Consider the following 19,329-nt stretch of genomic DNA (forward strand, 5'->3'; position numbering starts at 1 on the left):
GACTGCCCTATAAGTTTCCAGAGCGCGGTGTTTAATTAACTAAAGCCCAGATATAAATTTACATCTTTATGTTACAAAGCAATTGGAAAAAAGCGAATTACAGTGCACAGTCAGAAGTTAATTTTCCTTAAATTTCCTTAATTTGTTGCTGTGTCAATTAAAGGATCTAGAACTTAAAGACGTATATATTTTATTCATACGCCCAATGAGAAGTTTTCAAGAGAAATCGACCAATTTCGATTCAATGTTAACTAGGAGGTATACTGGATCGATACTAATCGAGATATATTCAGTCAATAACTTTGAATGCATGTGCTCGGTATTAAGTGAAAAATATATCCATTCCATAGCTTCGGAGATTGGACAGACCATTCCCTTATGCACTAATTTCTTAACATTCTTTGTGTCTATATATATATATATATATATACACAGATACCTAATCGAGATTAAAATTCTTCATACGACTTCCATACATCTGTGCCAATTGATTTGTGCTCTCAAATAAAGGGGCCTGTTGTGTTTCCAGCCCCTTGCTTAATTAGACCGCCAGCCGTTCTGTTGTGTACGATGGGTCATCTATAGCCAAGGCATGGGCACCGGTAAAACAAAGAACATAGGGTGTGGTAAGTGGAGTAAAGTTACGTAACAAATGCAGTTATTTTCAGATGCCATTAATGCAATAAATGGGTGCACTATACGCATATATACTATGATACAAGCCGGAAGGTCGCTGGTTCGATTCTCGTTGAGGTCATTGGAATTTTCAGTTGGCCTAATTCTTCCAGCCGCACTGTGGCCCTTGGGTCGACTCAACCTCTAAGAGAAATTAGTAACAGGAATCTTCCTGGGGGTAAAGGGCAGCCGGCGCATAAGGCTGACAACATCACCGCCATCTGTGAATCGATTGTCTAGAAATTGTTGGAGCCTCGACGTCTCACAGGCCTCCACGGCCTGTTATAGAGATAGCTGTACATTTTTTACCTTTACCATTAATATAATAAATGCAGTTCATGTTTTTGTTCTGTATGAAATATGAATTTGCTTGTACTAAAGTGTCAGTATTTTATTCAAATTTTGATTTTCTAGCACGTTTGTGTTGCCCGGACATTTGCTTTTAGCTAACTCTCCCTGAGTTTTCTGTGAATACAGTGAACGTTTAATTGCCGTCTCTTTATTTTAAGAAAATTACTAATTGGAAATTAAATCTTTTTTTCCTTTCTCTAATATGAGGTCAGTCATGCTTTATATCGTAAGGTATGATATTTGATCTCAGAGCTATCCAGTTTCTTGGTTGAGAATTTTAACTCTCTGCCAAGTCATGGAAGTGTTTTTCCATACTTTATAGGCATGGATCCAGGGATAAATTTAGCGGAGGGCGTATTTATTAACCATTAAAATATAAACTCTCTGGGTCATAAAAGTGGCGCTTTACGAGTAAATGTAGCAATACCATAGCTACTTATTGGAAGCAAGTTTACATGATTAAATTTTAAAAGCATGAAGTTTATCTTAATAATTTTTAAAAATTCAATCCATATTACTCACGAAACACAAAGACAAACTGGTTAATGCTTTCTAAGGAAATCCAAAAACATAAAAATTGGAACATACAAAACTATAATTTTTCCTGTGGTTCTGTATGGGTGTGAAACTTGGTCTCTGACATTAAGGGGGGAAAATAGACTGAGGGTGTTTGAGAACAGGGTGTTGAGAATATTTGGACCGAAGAGAGATGAAGTGACAGGTGGTTGGAAAAACTGCATAATGAGGAGCTCAAAATGTATCTTAGAGAGATAGGATGAAGTGGTATGGATTGGATTTATCTGGCTCAGGNGCCCATAGTTGCAACACTGACTGCGCCATCTTTTCTCGTTTGCTTCACACAGGCTGCAGCATTTGAAAATGTAGGATCAGACCACCGCAAGACTGTAGCAATGGGAATCACGCTGAAATATTCGTACATCGAACCCGAAACAGGGTTCGAACCAATTAATTAATTGTTTATGGTCTCGAAAGTCTTGGTTGTGTTGCGCAATACTTTCTCCAACTTATGTATTAATAATGACAGCCTCTGTGGTCTAGTGGTCAGTGTTCCTGCCTACAGATCCAGAAGTCCCGGGTTCGATTCACTACGCTACTAGATTTTCTGAGGAGTGGTGGGTCTGAAACGAGGTCCACTCCGCCTCATGAGGATAACAGCCACTATTTCAAGGAAATAGCGGCTCCGGTCTAGGAATCCGAAATTAACGGCCGTGGGGATTTGTTGCCCTGACCACGCGAGACCCTCTATCCGCTAAAGTCGGCACGAACTTCGCTCGGTCGCTACAGTTCGCTTGCGGACTACAGGCCACGGAGTTCGTTTCCCTCCCTCAATCAGAGGTATGTCTTTGTCATAACCTCCTTGACTTTGTTACCCAAACAATGCTGGATGACGTTCAGCGTTACGTAACTGTCTCAGTTCCAGCTTGGTTTTGTTTATTTTTCATAGCGAAACAATGTCTTATGCCTATGTTTAGTGCGAATCAGGACCGATTGAGCTGAAGGAGGCGTTACAAATTCATACCAAAGAGGCTGAGGTTAGCTCGATGCTATTTCTTCCACACGTGAAGGCGTCTCTGCCTACACGTCACATGTCGGCCCGTCTGACTGAATCATATCTGTCATCGCCGCATACTTTTTTTATTTGCGCCTATTATTCGCTGTTTCATAAACGCGAGCTTGAAATCTTGATAAGTCTCTTTCTCCTTTATCACCTTACATTTTTAATACTGTTCGCTCCTTCTACTAAATTGCTGATGCAAAAGGCACCTGTGAGACCAATTTTAATATTTGGCTCTGAGGCCTTGGTGCTATCCACAGCAGATAACAGGTCATTAGGTCTATTTGAAAAAGAGTTCTCAGATGCATTTTTGGAGCAGTGCAGGATAAGGATACATGGAGGAAGAGATAGAACCATGAATTGTTTAAGCCATTTAATGAGCCAGATATTGCTAAATATATTAATATAAACAGATTAAGCTGAGCCGGACATATACATATATGTAATATGGAAAACAGCCAAGAAGATGTTTGATATCAGACCTGAAGGTAATATGAAAATTGGAAGGCCCCAACTGAGATGGGAGGGTGGTGTGATCCAGGATATCGGACAGGACCCGGGGGTTGAGGAGCTGGAGGAATGTGGCTATGAATAGAGAAGACTGGCTGAAGCTTCTCAAGAAGGTCAGGGGCCACACAGGATTGTCGAGCTGATGATGATGATGATGATGATGATGATGGTGGTGATGCGGCTCCTTCACGCTCGTTCACTTCGATGTCCATATACAGCGTCATAAAATAAACGCATGCTGGGGGCAGGACGCATATCTGTGCCTCAACATATTGCACATCCGACACTACTGAATAGATTTCGATGAAATTTGATATTGAAATCTTCACTAAATGTTGGACGGATATCCGAAATGAGCATTACATGAAAACTGGTTAGTTTTCTTTAAAAAAGGCAGTTGTACAAAACGTTGGTATATGCATGGTTATACTTGGCATATTCATTAAGATCTAGAGATATTTTTAAAAATATGTTCTATATAATATTGTAATATGTATAGCTAGACAACGGCGCGATAAACATTTTTCTCACTTAAGTTGGCGCAACAATAGGGCGAATGTTCATATCACGTTGCTAGGCAACAGTGGACTGGCGAAATAGTTATCACGTGACTTGTTTTCTGTGTGGTCTGCGTTGGCAACAGTAGGACTGTGTTCTCTGTGCGTGGTCCGTGCCGAGAGGATATGAGATATTACTGGAATGGGAATTGACTTCACTTGAGTTCCGAAGTTCCAAGGGAACAGCAGTGTGACAAGAAGAATTAGAAAACTTAGTGTGTGACTTTACATGTGCTATAGTTACAGTAATCTTGAGACTGTAGGTGCACGCGGTAGCGTAGTTGGTCGAGGCGTTATGCTACAAGCCGGAAGGTCGCGGGTTCAAGTCCCGATGAGGTCATTGATTTTTTTTTTCAATTGACCTAATCCTTCCAGCCGCACTATGGACCTGGGGTCGACTCAGCCTCTAACAGAAATGAGTACCAGGAATATTCTTTAAATATTCTTTGGGGTGAAGGGCGGCCGGCGCGTAGGACTGACAACCTTGCCGCCGTCTATTAGCCCATTGTCAACAAAATGTGGGAACCTCGACGTCTCAAACCCTATGGGTCTCCACGGCCTGTTACAGGGATACCTTTACTTTACTTTACTTTACTTTACTTTACTTTAATCTTAGGAGTGTAAGAAGTAATTGTTATGACTAGTGAAGATCCAGTAAACCGGTTCACCAATACAAACACGCATCTTAGTCACTGAAATACATGACAACACTTAACGAAATGCAAATGAAAATAATTTCTGACTCCTTGCAGTGGGATACGTGTTGCGATGAACTTTGCAACTACATCACTGCGTCTGCAATCAGTGAACATAAAAGGTCAATGGGGTATGCAAAAAGAGTGCGTGCGGTGCCTGTTCTGAATAGGAGATATTCATGATTTGCGCTGTAAATTGTAAGGAATAATTTAACTGATATTCTGCGGAACGTTGCCATATAACGGTTACCATCTGTCATTCGTCTTCTGAAGGTTCAGAATTCATGTATATGTATCTGCCATATAAAATATTTTGTGTGATTTTGATGCTCCCCCCACGTGGTATTTTTTTATTTAATGAACCGGGTTACGGTTACATCAACTAATAAGTTGACTAGCTATGAGTTGGATGATGGGATTCAACTCTCGACTTTAGCGAATTGTTGAATGTTGTCTTCTCACCATCTCTAGCCCATTGCAGATCACAGTGGCCACGCGGTGTAAGGCATGAACTGTCTTCGCTCGCTGTAACGCTGGGATCGTAGGTTCGAATCCCACTCAAAGCATGGCAGTCTGTATGCGTTTATTCTGTTAGTGCTGTCTTATAAGCAGGTAGCTGCCTTGCGACGGGCTGCTCCCCCGTTCAGGGAGTCCTACCGACTCTGTATATGATTAAGAAACTGAAAAAGCGGCCAGGGCCCAACAAAAGGACTGTAGAGCCATAGATAGATAGATAGATAGATAGATAGATAGGTAGATCTCTAGCCTAATGGCACGCGCCACCCTTTAGCCTGTGGATTCCCTCGTGGTAAAGATGCCGGAGGTTGAATTGGCCTCTCACCCACATCTCCATGCTGCTGCAGTCAGCCCTACCGTTATGTGTTTACATCTCGTGTGCGAATTACGGGAGGATGTTGCCCGCCCACTACACCGCATGCTGGTGTGTCGGTTCGTTAGCGGAGAGGTGTGCTGGTGAGCCTTGCCAAGTGTTTTCTTTTCACCACTTGGCACTCAGCCTCCTTGTCAAAAAAAGGACGTTTTGTCGATGCTGCAGGGTTCGCATGGCGTGTTGCTCCTTCGATATTTTTCACATCTCATTTTTACTTTTACTTACCTTACCCTTTCTTCCACTGTTACCACCGAAAGCCACTGGCTGGTTTCCCTTCGTCACATCTTCAGAATCCGAAGTATCTCAGTCTTCTGGCCAAAGTCCGTCGTAGTCTTTCTCAGTTTCTTNTAAGTAAAGCAGTACTGTCTCCTTTCCTCACCCGAAAAAATAAAGAACAGGCTTTCCTTTAAGATCAAGTGAGATTTGACATGTTTATCTTTTCAGTTTCTACGAATGAATCGTAGCTATATTCAAAATTCCCTAAGTGTTTTTTAATATTAAATTCCAATTCCATAACTTTTTCTGCTTACGAAGACCCTAAACATCAAGCTGTGAAGTCATAATTTTGGTAGTGTTTTGTGTGATTGTGAAACTTTGTTTTTTACTTTGAAGGAGGAACATAAACTGTAAGTGTTTGGAAGGAAAACGTTTGGAGATAACGAGGATTAGGTAAGTGGGCACTTTGGGATACTTCATAACTAGAAACTCAGTGATTCACACAGGTTATCTTGTGTTAGAATAAAGAGTTTTGGAGGCTGCAGTGAGTTGAGCATAGAGTTGGTGTTATGGAAATAAGGTTAGGTGGACAGTTTTGTGGAGAAGTCTCTTGAAAACCGAGAAGATGGAGACAGCATTATTGAGTGATCTTAGGAAAACTAGTTCAGATGGTGGAAGGCAAACAGAACTGAGTCATGGTGTGCCTGTTATGGTCACAACTTCCGAATTTACGGTTCTATTCATTGCTTTCGCATGTCATCATAAGGGAGGCAATGGACGTTGAATTGTAGCAACACTGTAGCAATTGTACGATCACTTTTTAGTCGTTTCGTCTTACTCTTTCAGGAAATAAGTTTGTTGTGGCGACCCCTCATGTTTACCGCGTCATTGGCTGTATGCAACATGCCCTCTCTTTCTGTCACCTGTAACAAAGTCGAAACTTTGAGCATGCGCAGAATACAAGGTTCCCTCTCCGAGTCACTACTCGAATAGAAAAATAACGTACACTAAGCTTTGTTTAGCAAAATTGCTTTTTATTTTGTGTAGTATCCGTGGTAATTTAGATACAACTTAAGATTTTTGTTATACCACAAATAATTACAATTAACAAAAAGAAAATGGAAGATAACTGTTTTCTTAAATTACGTCCTTGAACACCAAAATCATTCTCAGCGGAAGAGGCTGGTGGTGCTGAGCGATCTAGCATGGAAAGGGTTGTGCCGTAGACCCTCCATGCAAATATTCGCCATAATAATAATAATAATAATAATAATGATAATAATAGCAATAATAATAATTTCCAATTTTCATTTCGTGCATCCTGTTGTGTTACAATATACAACCTCTTTATTATATCCGTCACAACACAACTAATATCAAAATCAGACCATTTTCGGCCCTGCTACATGTTTCGGCTATTGATAACCATCATCAGGCAAACACATGATTTACACACATGTACACACCACTGAACGGCAGCACCAACAAAATTAAATACAACATTATTAAAATATATAAAAACACTTGACGTAAAAAATACAATAAATCAAGTTATATAAAATAAAATTATGATATAAAATAAGAATAAAATTCTTTTGGTGTTTTTATATCATAGTATCAGTCTTTGATTTATGATTTGTTATTTGTTTCGTTCCCACGGACTAGTGCAAAAGAGAAGAGTAAGGTGAAAAAAGTGTATGCACTGTAAGACGGTTAGCATAAATCATGGACATGAGTCAGTGCAATAGGACGCTAAAATATAACATTATGGAATATTCATACTTACGCGTATATAAAATTGTGTATGAGGCTCGTAATGTAGATGTAGTAAAGTAAATTATAATATTAGTCAGTGCCTCATCTCACAAAGTATTATCCGTACTGTAGGGAATGGAAACAACAACTCAACAACAGAGTTGTTGAGTTTTCATGGCGTAGTGCTTAATTAGTTAAGCACAGGGACAAATTTACCTTTTCACATTTTATACAAATACCTCAGTTTTGTACACTAATTGCAAAGAATGCATATAAAGTATTTTTTAAATATTTCATAATGTCATACATGTGCCTAATAAGTTTCTAAGCAGTTCTCAAGAGAACTGTTTATCTGTGTTGCGCACTGTTATATTCAAAGGAAGGAAAGACGGCGTTATTATGCATGTTCAGAATTGTGTGATCTTCGTTACATGACCTGTCCTTGTCTCACTTCTAATTATGTTATGTCGGCCCTGTCTCTCAAAGTGTTTGTGTTACGACTCTACTTCCAATCTTCTCCCCACCACCGCGTCCAGGTTGCTCCTAACATTGTTTCTCCTCTATGGGTCTATATTTATATATCGCCCATTCTAGATTTCGTCATGAATATATGTGCGCCCCTTGTCCCCGAGTTGTGAACCACGAACAGCTTCTCGCAGTGGGTTTCAGTGACGTGCTGTGAGCAGAGGCTGCGGTACCATGAGTAGTGTGTGCACGATGCCTAGCACTTCGTGATTAAGTGACTTCGTGTGAATTGTGTGAGTGACCACGGATCTGAAATTTCAGGTCTTTATATCGCTGTGTTCTGAAACGCGTTGTTTATGAAAAGTAGTGTTCTACGAGCAACGCGTAACAACTGTGGGGGGAATAAACGAAGTTCATTGAGGCTGTCTGTTCGAATGAATTATACGATATTTCTAAATGAACTAATTCTGCAATTGGTGTATATATATATGTATCGTGAAATTGGCGAATTTCATTTGTAACTACAATTTCATATTTGAAAACTTTTTTTATTTGGTCTGCATTTAACCAAATTGAGGATAAATTATATATATATTCCAGGGGTTATAATCGGCCAATCTGAACCCAAATCACATTCAACCCACAAGTTTAACATTGACTTCCCGTACCAAATTTTATTATATTCCGTTGTAGTTTCGGAGACGAAACATATAGACAGAAGAAACACGAACAAGATATCCGCTTAAGACTCTTTTTAATTTAATGCATTATAATATTATATTTAAGCATCCTGCTGCACTCCATACGATACATGGTACAAACTCCGTCTTCAGTGCAAACCATATATTGTAGGTCTTTCGTTTTGCTCTCCCTTACACACTACATGTTTCGGCCACAAACGGCCATCACCAGGTGTATTACTCATGTATCTGTCACACTGCACTTAGTTTAACATTTAAATTTAAAAACACAGGTCTTCCTGATTGTTCCTTTCGTCGTTATTGTATCATGTATTTAATGCATTATATATAGGGCGCATGTGCCATTAAACGCTGTCCTGTTTATTAGCAATGTAGCATGATCCGGTATATAACTTGGAATATGCCCCTGATATTCGTACAGCTAAAGGCACGTCCACGTTACTCGTGCTCGCCAGGCTTGTGTTCGTCGGGAGACTCGTCTGGCTTTTACTTGTGCCCGTAAATCTTCGTCCACACTACTTCAGTTGCTCACCAGGCTTCGGCGCGTGAGGATCCGTATATTTACTCGTAGCGTGTATAGGCTGTAGTAGTATTTTAATTTATTGGCTATAGTTTTTAAACTAAAAATTTTAAATTTGCTTGTCTCGTGACTTTTCATATCGTCCACATTACTCGCGAGCATAACGAGTCACACGAGCACGAGTAATGTGCACGCGCCTTAACGGAGGCTGGAAATACGTGCTTCAATAAATTTCACATTTTTTCAATTGCACCGTTTTCTATTGAACGTATCTCACTGAGCCTTCCGTTTATTTACTGCAGATACTGAGAAACAGTACAAATGTTACATCGTACTGAGGCGTATATTTTTGTTCATTGTGTACGTTAAATGTGGATTGCATCGAAATGTGCATAGAATGAAAGCAGATATTCATGATCTCTTTATTTAATGTCACTCCACTAATGTTCTATAGGGTGATCTAGGTTTGAGAATATTTATGCATTTAGATTAAATCAAAGTAGGATTTTTATAGGGCCGATACCCACACAAAGGAATTGTTCCAATAATTTCTAATACCAACCAAACAAAATTTTATCTAAGTCAGTTTAGTGGTATCGGACAGGCAGAAACAGGCGATATTTCCAAAATGCATTCATTTGTGCCCTTCGTCCAAAAGGAAGAGGATAGTAAAATTGGTTATTAGCTCCATCGTATCCCTCTGTGTATCACAAACTTCTGGCTCGTAATAACCGCACGGTATGTGATTGTGGTTTATTGAAGGAAATAAGTAAACACTACACAAACACGGTTCGTTATTTACATCAACTGTCAGGGATCTTTCTTCAAGTGAATGCCTAAATTAAATTTTATAATTAATTCGTTGAATTATTCTAATTGGTTAAGGTATTATGCTACAAGCCGGAAGGTCCCGGGTTCAAGTTCCGATGAGGTAATTGGATTTTTTTTTTCAATTGACCTAATCCTTCCAGTCGCACTATGAACCTGGGGTAGGCTCAGCCTCTAACAGAAATGAGTACCAGGAATGTTCTTGGAATGTTCTTGGGGGTAAAGGGCGGCCGGCGCGTAAGGCTGACAACCTTACCGACATCTGTGAGCAGATTGTCTAGAAAATGTGGGAACCTCAACATCTCACAAACCTATGGGCCTCCATGGCCTCTTACAGGGATACCTCTACTTTTTTTTTATTTTTACAAATCCCTGAAGTAGGCGTAATTATTTGGCGTTTATCATATATCAGTGAGACGTGTACTTTGTTTGGCAATAACTTTGAAACACCACACTTGATTTCATATGATCTTGTGCTGCATAATGAGGTATGTGGAACAAAGGAATGTTGCAAGCTATAGGATTCACTTTCTCAACTTGTCGCGTATCACCCTGCGTTGATTACAATTTTAATCCTGTAGGTGTCCTAACTCAGCAAGCTTTCAAAAATACAGATCATGGCAACACTGCTGTGAAAGCCCCATCCCTTGATGGTTTAACATAACATTTTGAGTGATTTGTATCACTCTATAGAATGTTGCTATTTGGCAACATACGTGGTTAGCACACTAAAACAAATGCAGACTCGTATAATATAAACTCCAGGCTTTATTACCGCCTCTTAATTTAATATTTGCGGTTCGGTTTGGATTTGTTGAAATGTAATTCTATGTATGTGGAAATAAATGGAAGTGAAATGTTTGTTAGCAGTCCTAGACCATCACATGGGCGGACCTACGTGACGGAAGGGAACAGCTGGGCCTGTAGCCTGGATTGTATATTACAGTTCTGGGTTAATGTAGATTTCAGGAGCTCTAAGAAGCCAAGGATGAGGAGTTCACAATATATGAAACCTTCTTCTGAGGGAATTTCCGCTTTAATCTGGAGCAGTAGACTGGTTCCTCGACGTACACATTCTTTGTTAATTTAATATCGATACTAATGAGAGAGTGTCTTACGTACATAATCTCATATAGAGTCTCCGATTCGAAAGTAGCAGTTAAGAGGGTGTCCTTTATTGCTAGTGGGATGGGACTAAGGCCCTTGTACTGCGGCCACTTCTGGCCTATTGTACCAGCCCCAGATGATAGGTGAGGGTGAGTGTGGAGCAATTGGTGGAATGAAGATTGGCAGGGGAAACCGAAATACTCGGAGAAAACCTGCCCCAGCGCCACTTTGTCCACCACAAATCCCACTTTACCAGACCCCGGGCCGCCGCAGTGGGAAGCCAGCGACTAACCGCTTGAGCTATGGCGCCGCCCAGAGTTAAAAGGTTAGTACGCCTTCTTCTCGGAAGATCCCGTGTTCCATTCTACTCTGTGAGGCCACAACTATTTGAACCACCGTCCACCCACTTCATATTCTTTTCTCTATTCTGCGATCTTTACAACTAAGAAAGCCTTAAATAAACTGAGGAAATTTATCCTAACTATTCTGTAGGCCTATCCATATTTGATTTCCACTTGCTGCTAATCATAATTGTGACCTGAAGCTGCCATGGACCTCTGTTTCGTAGTTGCGTAGCAATGAAAACTTCCTACCACTCGTCCACTCGTTTCCGTCTCTAATGCAACATAACCTTTTATGTAGCAGGATGCCTAAATATAATACGGAAGACGTAGACAGGATGAGGATACCTCTTACCGCAAAGTTTGACGGTGCCCAGCTTTCGCTGGGCGTGGTTGAAGCCGAGAGATGTTATTATGGAGAGAAATATGGGACTTGGCGCCGTATTTTCATTTGCTTTAAAAAGATTTTCGAAAAAATAATCCGTTGGAAGTCTTTCCGTAGTAATAGCGCCCAAAATAAAGTGTTTTTTAATAAAACTCAGTATGATATGACCTGCGCTATATTTTGTGGAGAAATTCGATTTTAATTCTCTTTTATATATTTTGAGTGCTTCTTCAGAATCTGATGAAAGTTTACACAGAGCATTAATATTATACAACTATTATCACAGCCAAGAAAAATTAATTTTACTTAATTTTAAGGACCAATGTAAGGGCCTATATTCCAATATTTCTCTGAAAGTGTTGAAGAAAACCGCGAAGAATATATTTAAGCCTGATCTGTCTGTGAACTGATTCGAATCCGAAATTTCCAGAATAGAAATCTGGAGTGCTAATCACAGCACTGTGACGCGCGGTACCATTTCTTTCGAAATCTCTATAGACATTACCAAGCTTTACTCTAAATTATTGTCTTTCGGTGTTTAGACTGAATATATCCATAAGAAATATGTTTATCTTAGCATAGCTGGCTCATGGAGAGAGTTCTGTAGCAAAATCTCAACGTTTTTCTGCCTGTTAAGACCGAAATCGTGCGCTCTTCATACAGACACCATTGTGGTTCCCTCGGTCTCCTGACCTCACGGTGTGTTTACAGTGTCGGACTCTGTTGAGAGCCTGTGACGTAGTGCTGCATATCCATCATGGCGCCGAGCCGCTTCAGTTGCTTCGCACAGGAGCCCATCAAATTTCCTATCGACATGAACCATCAATCCGATGTCTTGAAAGTAAGTAACATTTCGTGTCTCCGTGTTGTTTCGCTTCTCAGCTGCGACAGTCTTCTTGTAGCTCTATGTAGCTCTTCGGAAGTTGTGAAGCCTATCAAGTGTCCTTTCACAACCACAGAGAGAAGAACATCCATCTAAGCGGCTTATAAGGGGCGGTGTTTTCATTGTTTCTTTATAGGGACCCAGAACAAATGTTCTTCCGTAATAACCCGAAACACAGAATCAATACAAGTTCTGTAAAGTAAAGTCTGAAGCACGAATTCTTACAGGACTTGTTACGTTGTAAGAAACGACATGTTTACTATGTAAATCTGAGAAAGGGCACAGCTAATTAATAACTCATATAGGAACCAGGGCGTCTGCCTCGCGATTTTTAGATTACTGAAAAAATGTGGACTCTGATTGGTGTAAAGTTTATCCTTTAAGACGGTGTTAGGTAAGAGGGAAATACCAGTAAGGTTTCACATATAGCGGTATGTTCCGTCGCTATTTTATCTCTCGTGAATTTTTGTTTTTGCACTGGCGTATCCTACGTTTTATTTCCAGCACCTGTGTTTGTGACCAAAGATTATCAGATTTTCAGATTTCCTGTCACTAATAATAAAGCCGTCCTGTTTCTTTTTAAAAACAACGTTTCAGAGACTGGATTCTGTCCCCTTCCTCAGGTAAAACCTACTCAGTTGGATCTGTTAGACCCAACTGAGTAGGTTTTACCTGAGGACGGGGACAGAATCCACTCTCCGAAACGTTGAAAGTAAAAAGTAAAAGTAAAGGGTAAAGCTTAAAAGTAAAAGTACCAGACCGTGAAGGCCCATAAGGTTGTGAGACGTTGAGGGTCCCACATTATCTAGATAATCGGCTCAAAGATGGCGGTAAGGTTGTCAGCCTTACGCGCCGGCCGCGCTTTACTCCCCAGGAAAATTATTTAATTAATTCCTGGTACTCATTTCTGTTAGAGGCTGAGTGAACCCCAGGGTCATAGTGCGGCTGGAAGGATTAGGTCAATTGAAAAAAATCCAATTACCTCATCGGGACTTGAACCCGGGACCTTCCGGCTTGTAGCATAGCCCCCCCCCACTTCCGAAACGTTGTGTTTTTAAAAAGAAACATGACGGTTTTAGAAAATAGACAAGACGATGGATAATGTCCAAAAACGTAATAGTGTAGTTTCAGTGATATTGATTTACTGAGTGACAGATAACAGTGTTAACGGGATGAGGTGCAAGAGAACGGGCTGTCCCCAGGAAAGCCTCTGCAGGCCATCCGTTTGCAGCAGAATTAACTCGGACCAGAAAATATCTAGAACAAACATTTTTATATAGAACCACAATATAATATATTTTTAAAATAAAATTTTATAAAGTGGGCGAGAAATGTTACAGAATTTCATTACACCAGAAGTTTAAATTGGGTTAAAGAGGAGATATGAAAACCATTTTTAATCGCGACAAAAGTTCTCGAAGCAGTTGTATGTCTCTTGAAGTACTCGAAAGCTGTTGTTTCGTTCGTTCATTTTGTAACGTTTCTTTTGTGGCTTCTTAAAAAAATGTACACTGCCACAGTCAAAAAATTCGTGGAATGACCGTAAAGCGTCGTACTGGAATTTACTGCCAATATATTTCAGCAATGTTTTCGACAGCTATATCAACGTTGGCAGACTTGCATAGCGGCCAAAGGCAACTATTTTGAGGGCCGATATGGATCTGCATAAGTGTATGTGAATACCTTGTAATATGATGCGATAAAACCACATTCCACGAACTTAATGACTCTACTACGTACGATATATTCTCTTTCACATTACCACTCTGTCGTATATGTGACGTTTAATTTTAAAATTTTTCTTAAATTTTTTAACAAGATAGGCTATAACCTTATGCCCCTCGTTAAAGTAGATTAATTAATCTGGAGTCAGTGACACATAAAATGTAAATGAAATTTTTAACTCAACTTAGGAATTCTTTGTTTCAGACATTGCATATTCCTGTTCCAAAAATTCTGTAATTATCTTCAATAAGTCATCTTGATGTAACAACTGCTTCTTACTCTGTGTTGCTTAAACATTATTTAAACATTGGGAACTGCATAGTGTGGTAGTTGCTGGAACTGAACTGAAGTCAGTGGATCATAAAGGTGTACCGACCTATTGACTTCAAATTTCTGAGTGCGTCTACATTTCACATGCGACGAAACATTGATGTATAAATTGAAAATAATCATCAGACACAGAGGATGGACAATATAATGAAACCACAAAGAAATTGAGGAATAGAATTTGTGTTGGCTACATTGAATGTATTTCAGAGTTGGCAACACTGTATGTTCTTCCGTCTGTTTACACTCTTTAGTGCTCGTGTCATTGCATTAGCGACTGCGTTCAGTGACAGTCTGTGTGAAAGTATCGAGAAATGGGAGAGTTGTCCGATTTTGAAAGAGGACAGATCTTTGGCGCGCGTTTAGCTGGAACATCTGTGACAAAAGTGCCACAGAATTTGGTGTATCCAGAGCGAGAGCTTCTGAGGTTATGTCGGCCTACACAATTCATGGGAAGACAGCATCAGAGAAGAGGAACAGTGGACGAAAATCAACAATAACAGAAATAGGTCGTCGTACATTGAGGATTGTTTCGAAAAATCACAGAACTACTGCAGCACAGGTAACAACAGAACTGAATATTCATCTTTAAGACCCTGTTTCCACAAAAACTGTCCGACGTGAACGGTAGCTGTAGGGCTGCAATTGCTAAACCCCTGATTACTGGAAGTAATGCTTAGATGCGTGAACGATGGTGTCACACCCATAAAACCTGTACATCAGACAACCGGAACCGGATGCGTGAAATAGATGAGTGGTCCTTCACGCTGTTCCGTACATCAGGACGAGTTTACAATCCGGTATGCCTGGTTTCAACAGTGACACACGGGGGAGAGTCTATCATGGTTTGGGCAGCAATATCATGGTACAGTATTGTGTTGTTCCCATTATTACACTTCGTGGCCGAATTACTGTAAGGGAGTACATGGACAGGTTGGGTAATCAGGTACATCCCACGATCAACACGTTATTTCCGAACAACGATGCAGTTTGTCAAAACTACAGTGCCCCCATTCACACACAGCTGGAACTGTTCAGACATGGTTTGAAGAGCATGAAGGTGAACTTCAGCATCTTCCCTGTCCAACACAATCACCAGATTTGAACATCATTGAACCACTCTGGTCAGTTTTGGAGACTAGGGTCTAGCATGTCTGAAGCAACGTGAAGATGTTCTTCAAGAAGGATTACGGCTGCATTGAAGGCAAAAGATGGTCCAGCACCATATTAATAAAGAAATGTATACAGAAGTGTTTCCATTATTTTGTTCAACCCCTGTATATAGCAAGCATAAATATTGTTAAGATGTACAACTCATGTGTATACCCTCTTTCTCTGAAGTTTTTTTTTATTTATTAATTAAAGACTGGGTAACCCAGAACTTAATTACAATTAAAAATATTCATAATGTTGTATTTTAGGGTCCTGTTGCACTGATTCTCGTCCATGATATGTATGCAGTGTCCGTCTTTTAATGCACTCAATTTCACTTGTTATTTCACAACATGTTTCGGCACTATAGTGCCATCATCAGGTGCTCCATTTACGTTAATCTATTTCATTGCTTGCCATTATGTCATTGTAAAATTTAAAAAGTATTTAAAAATGTTCGTCAATTATAATAAATATTTATATACTAAAAACTTGTTAAGATTATTTACCTTATCTGCCCCAATTCTAACACCGCGCATAGTTCCACCACTATGGGAGTCGTTCCTCTTACTCTCAGTGCATATCGTGTCTCGTGTTGTGTGTTCCCTGTTTGGCTGCGGGTGTTGCGCAGTCACAGGGGCAAGACACAACACAAAGCACAATACACACATGAAAGTAGGAAGAATACTCCGATAGAAGAAGATAGGTGTGACTCGCGTATTGAGATACGACATAAGGATGACAAATCCTGAACAGTTTTAATATTTTTAATATTTAAAATTTATCAATATATATGACGAATATATATTTTAGTTATTTTAGTATAAAGACAACAGGGCATGCAATGAAGTAGTTCGACGGACATCGAAAAGCACCTGAAGATGGCACTTTTGTGCTGAAACATGTAGTGCAAGAGAGAAGAGTAAAGGTGAATAAATGTATGCACTGTAAGACGGTCAGAATAAATCAGGGACATAAATCAGTGCAACAGGACGCTAAAATATAACATTAAGTTTTAAATATATAAATATTTATTATAATTGACGAACATTTTAAAATACTTTTTAAATTTTACAATGACATAATTGCAAGCAATGAAATAGATTAACGTAAATGGAGCACCTGATGATGGCACTATAGTGCCGAAACATGTTGTGAAATAACAAGTGGAATTGAGTGCACTAAAAGACGGACACTGCATACATATCATGGACAATTAAAACTAGATGGATAACTAACGATTAATTTTTTTTCTAAACCTAATATACTACGTAAAAGCTTCTCTGAAGTAGAACTTATTGTTCTCCTTGGGTCACAACAGAAGAATTAACCCATCCACCTGCCAGCTCTGAATGGACGCGCTGAAGTCCATCCTCTATCTAATTACGTACTTTATTTTTCGTAAGCTTCAATACGTCACTGCCGCGTGGCAACCCAAGAGCCAAGATTCCTCTCTGCCACTTCCAAAGTGTATTATTTTTGGACGGAATCCTTGAAAATTGAGAGATGTTAATGACAAAAAAGTTTTTAAGTTGATACTGTCCTAAGAATATTCGAGAGTGTACGAAACAAGCCTGTCATCAGCAAGTGAGAGTTTGAGAGATACATTTTGCTGTTGGCTAGAATAAACAGTTCATCAGATGTCGAAGGATTCGCAAAAAGCTGCCTGTATTGCAGACTGCGGTTGCTTCGTGATATTTTTCTTGTATTTTATTATGGGTTGACGGACTTTAATCTCTGTACAGACGGATATGTCAGTCATTCTGGAGGAAATGATTTCAGACTCCATCTTTTCCATCTGGCATTAATTTTCTTTTAATACGTTCAGTTCGAAGAAGGTCCTCTGAATGTCAACGATTTTTACAACAGTCGCTCAGAAGTTCAGCTATGGCTGTGATATACTGTGAAAGAAAAACATTCAAATGTGTTCTCTTTTTAAAAGTAAAGCAGCCGGGTTTAAAGCTAATCTAAAGCCGGTAATTGTTATTATTATTATTGACAAAACAGTCATCATAATAAGCATAATGAGATGACAACATGAACAATTTATGAAGAAAGCAGTCTTCTGGGATTTGGCACCGTGTGCCGTGGCAGACCAGTCTGCTTTTACCGGTTCTCACGGTCTCTTCGCTTTCGGATTTCTTATATTTTTCCTTCTACCCTGAAGATGGAGGTGATACGTTCCTCCGAAACGTCGGTTAACACCACATACACGGTGCCAAATCCCAGAAGACTGCTTTCTTCATAGTCACCGCCGTGAAAGCCTCAGATCTTACATGAACAATTTAGTTTTTAAGAGTTTTCTGGCATATCACACCATGTAGTCGATAGCAGTTCACATGGTTTTCTTGCTGTCTGCTTCATACTGACTTCTTGCTTTGCCCATCTTTCAACTATGAAGATGGAGGGAACATGCTCATTAGAAACGTCGGATGATTGGATCCAACTACACGGCGTTATACCCCAGAAAATAGAAGTCTCTAGAGCCACCGATGAGAGAACCTCAAATGTTGTGCCATATTCTTTAAGAAGGTAACTGGAGAAACCAGTACATCAAATATTTGTACGTATCTCGAATAATATATTGTCGCGTATCGGGCGTATATCGCGACAAATAACTTCACGATGTATTTGATGTAGCGAATTTTATTTCACATCCGCTCTCACAATCACCCAAATTACAGATTCACGATTACTGCTATCTGCAGTATCACAATTAGTACACTCCAAGTGCCACAATACAACTGACTAGTTGCTGGCTAACTCGGAACTAACTCGGAGGTAGCTCGAGGACTCACTCGGCGGTAGCTCCAGGACTAACTGACTGACTCAGTACAACTGACTGTGAATAGCCTTCGCTGCTGCTTATGTAGCCTCGATCGGACAATTGTCGTCTGGTGCCTTGTTGCTAGCCACGCTGTCCGGAAGTAACCGCTGTTACTACTTGGTGACGTCACCGCTGTTGACTCGCGTTGCCTAGCGACCAGGATGCTAGGACTCGGCTAACATCGGCTCGCTTCGGCTTCGCTCGGCGCATCACGGCTGGCGGGGGGTGGGGGAGGGGCGTCATCCATAGCTCAGCATGTCACAATATATTTAGAAAAATAGTGATTTCTGATTGCATAGCATCGTGTGAATTTGCAATTAGTTACTTAAGGATCCTGAGAATTTGGTTGACAGTGGGTCTTGCAAAATGACTGGCTACGAGCTGGACGACAAAGGAGCCGGTAGGGTCAATAATTTTCTCTTCTTCACGTCTTTAGACCGGCACTGGGCCCCACCCAGCCTCCTGTCCAACAGGTATTCGGGGCTCTTTCTGCGGAGGTAAAGCGACCAGGGTGTGAAGCCGACCACTCAGTCCAACTAGTGCACAGGTCAAGAAAACGTGGATCTATATATCGACTCCCCATACACCTTCATGGCGAAGTGCTTAATTAGTCAAGCACGGGGAAAACTTTTTTTTTCCCCTTGGCACTGATTGGCGTGAAAGAAGATTGATTAGCAAATTGTACATGGATCAGAAAGTTAGAGTACGACTGGACACGGGGGAGACAGGAAGTGTGCAGATTGGAAGAGGAGTTCGACAAGGATGCTGTTTATCACCAATTCTGTTCAACTTGTACAGCGAATGCCTTACCAAGGAAGCTCTGGATGGGCTCGGTGACTTCAAA

The 19,329-nt window shown here is 40.2% G+C and overlaps 1 protein-coding gene across 11 annotated transcripts in view; it reads left to right on the forward strand.

Moving 5' to 3' along the window:
* The window catches only part of LOC111869663 (long-chain-fatty-acid--CoA ligase 5), a 145,888-nt gene that overhangs the window by 93,972 nt on the left and 32,587 nt on the right, over positions 1-19,329 (forward strand). Inside the window, exons 1-2 of one of the 11 annotated variants that reach the window (XM_023861343.2) lie at positions 7,845-7,982; positions 12,149-12,412. The exons of 6 other annotated variants lie outside the window; for them this stretch is intronic. In XM_023861343.2, coding sequence (XP_023717111.1) covers positions 12,329-12,412 — 84 coding nt within the window. In that variant the 5' untranslated portion in view covers positions 7,845-7,982; positions 12,149-12,328. Of the gene's footprint in view, positions 1-7,844; positions 7,983-12,148; positions 12,413-19,329 lie in introns of those variants that run through there. 4 more of the 11 variants (XM_023861344.2, XM_023861346.2, XM_023861345.2 and 1 more) reach the window with 4 other exon arrangements.

Source organism: Cryptotermes secundus, unplaced genomic scaffold (assembly GCF_002891405.2).
Source record: "Cryptotermes secundus unplaced genomic scaffold, Csec_1.0 scaffold1072, whole genome shotgun sequence".
Taxonomy (NCBI): Eukaryota; Metazoa; Arthropoda; class Insecta; order Blattodea; family Kalotermitidae; genus Cryptotermes; species Cryptotermes secundus.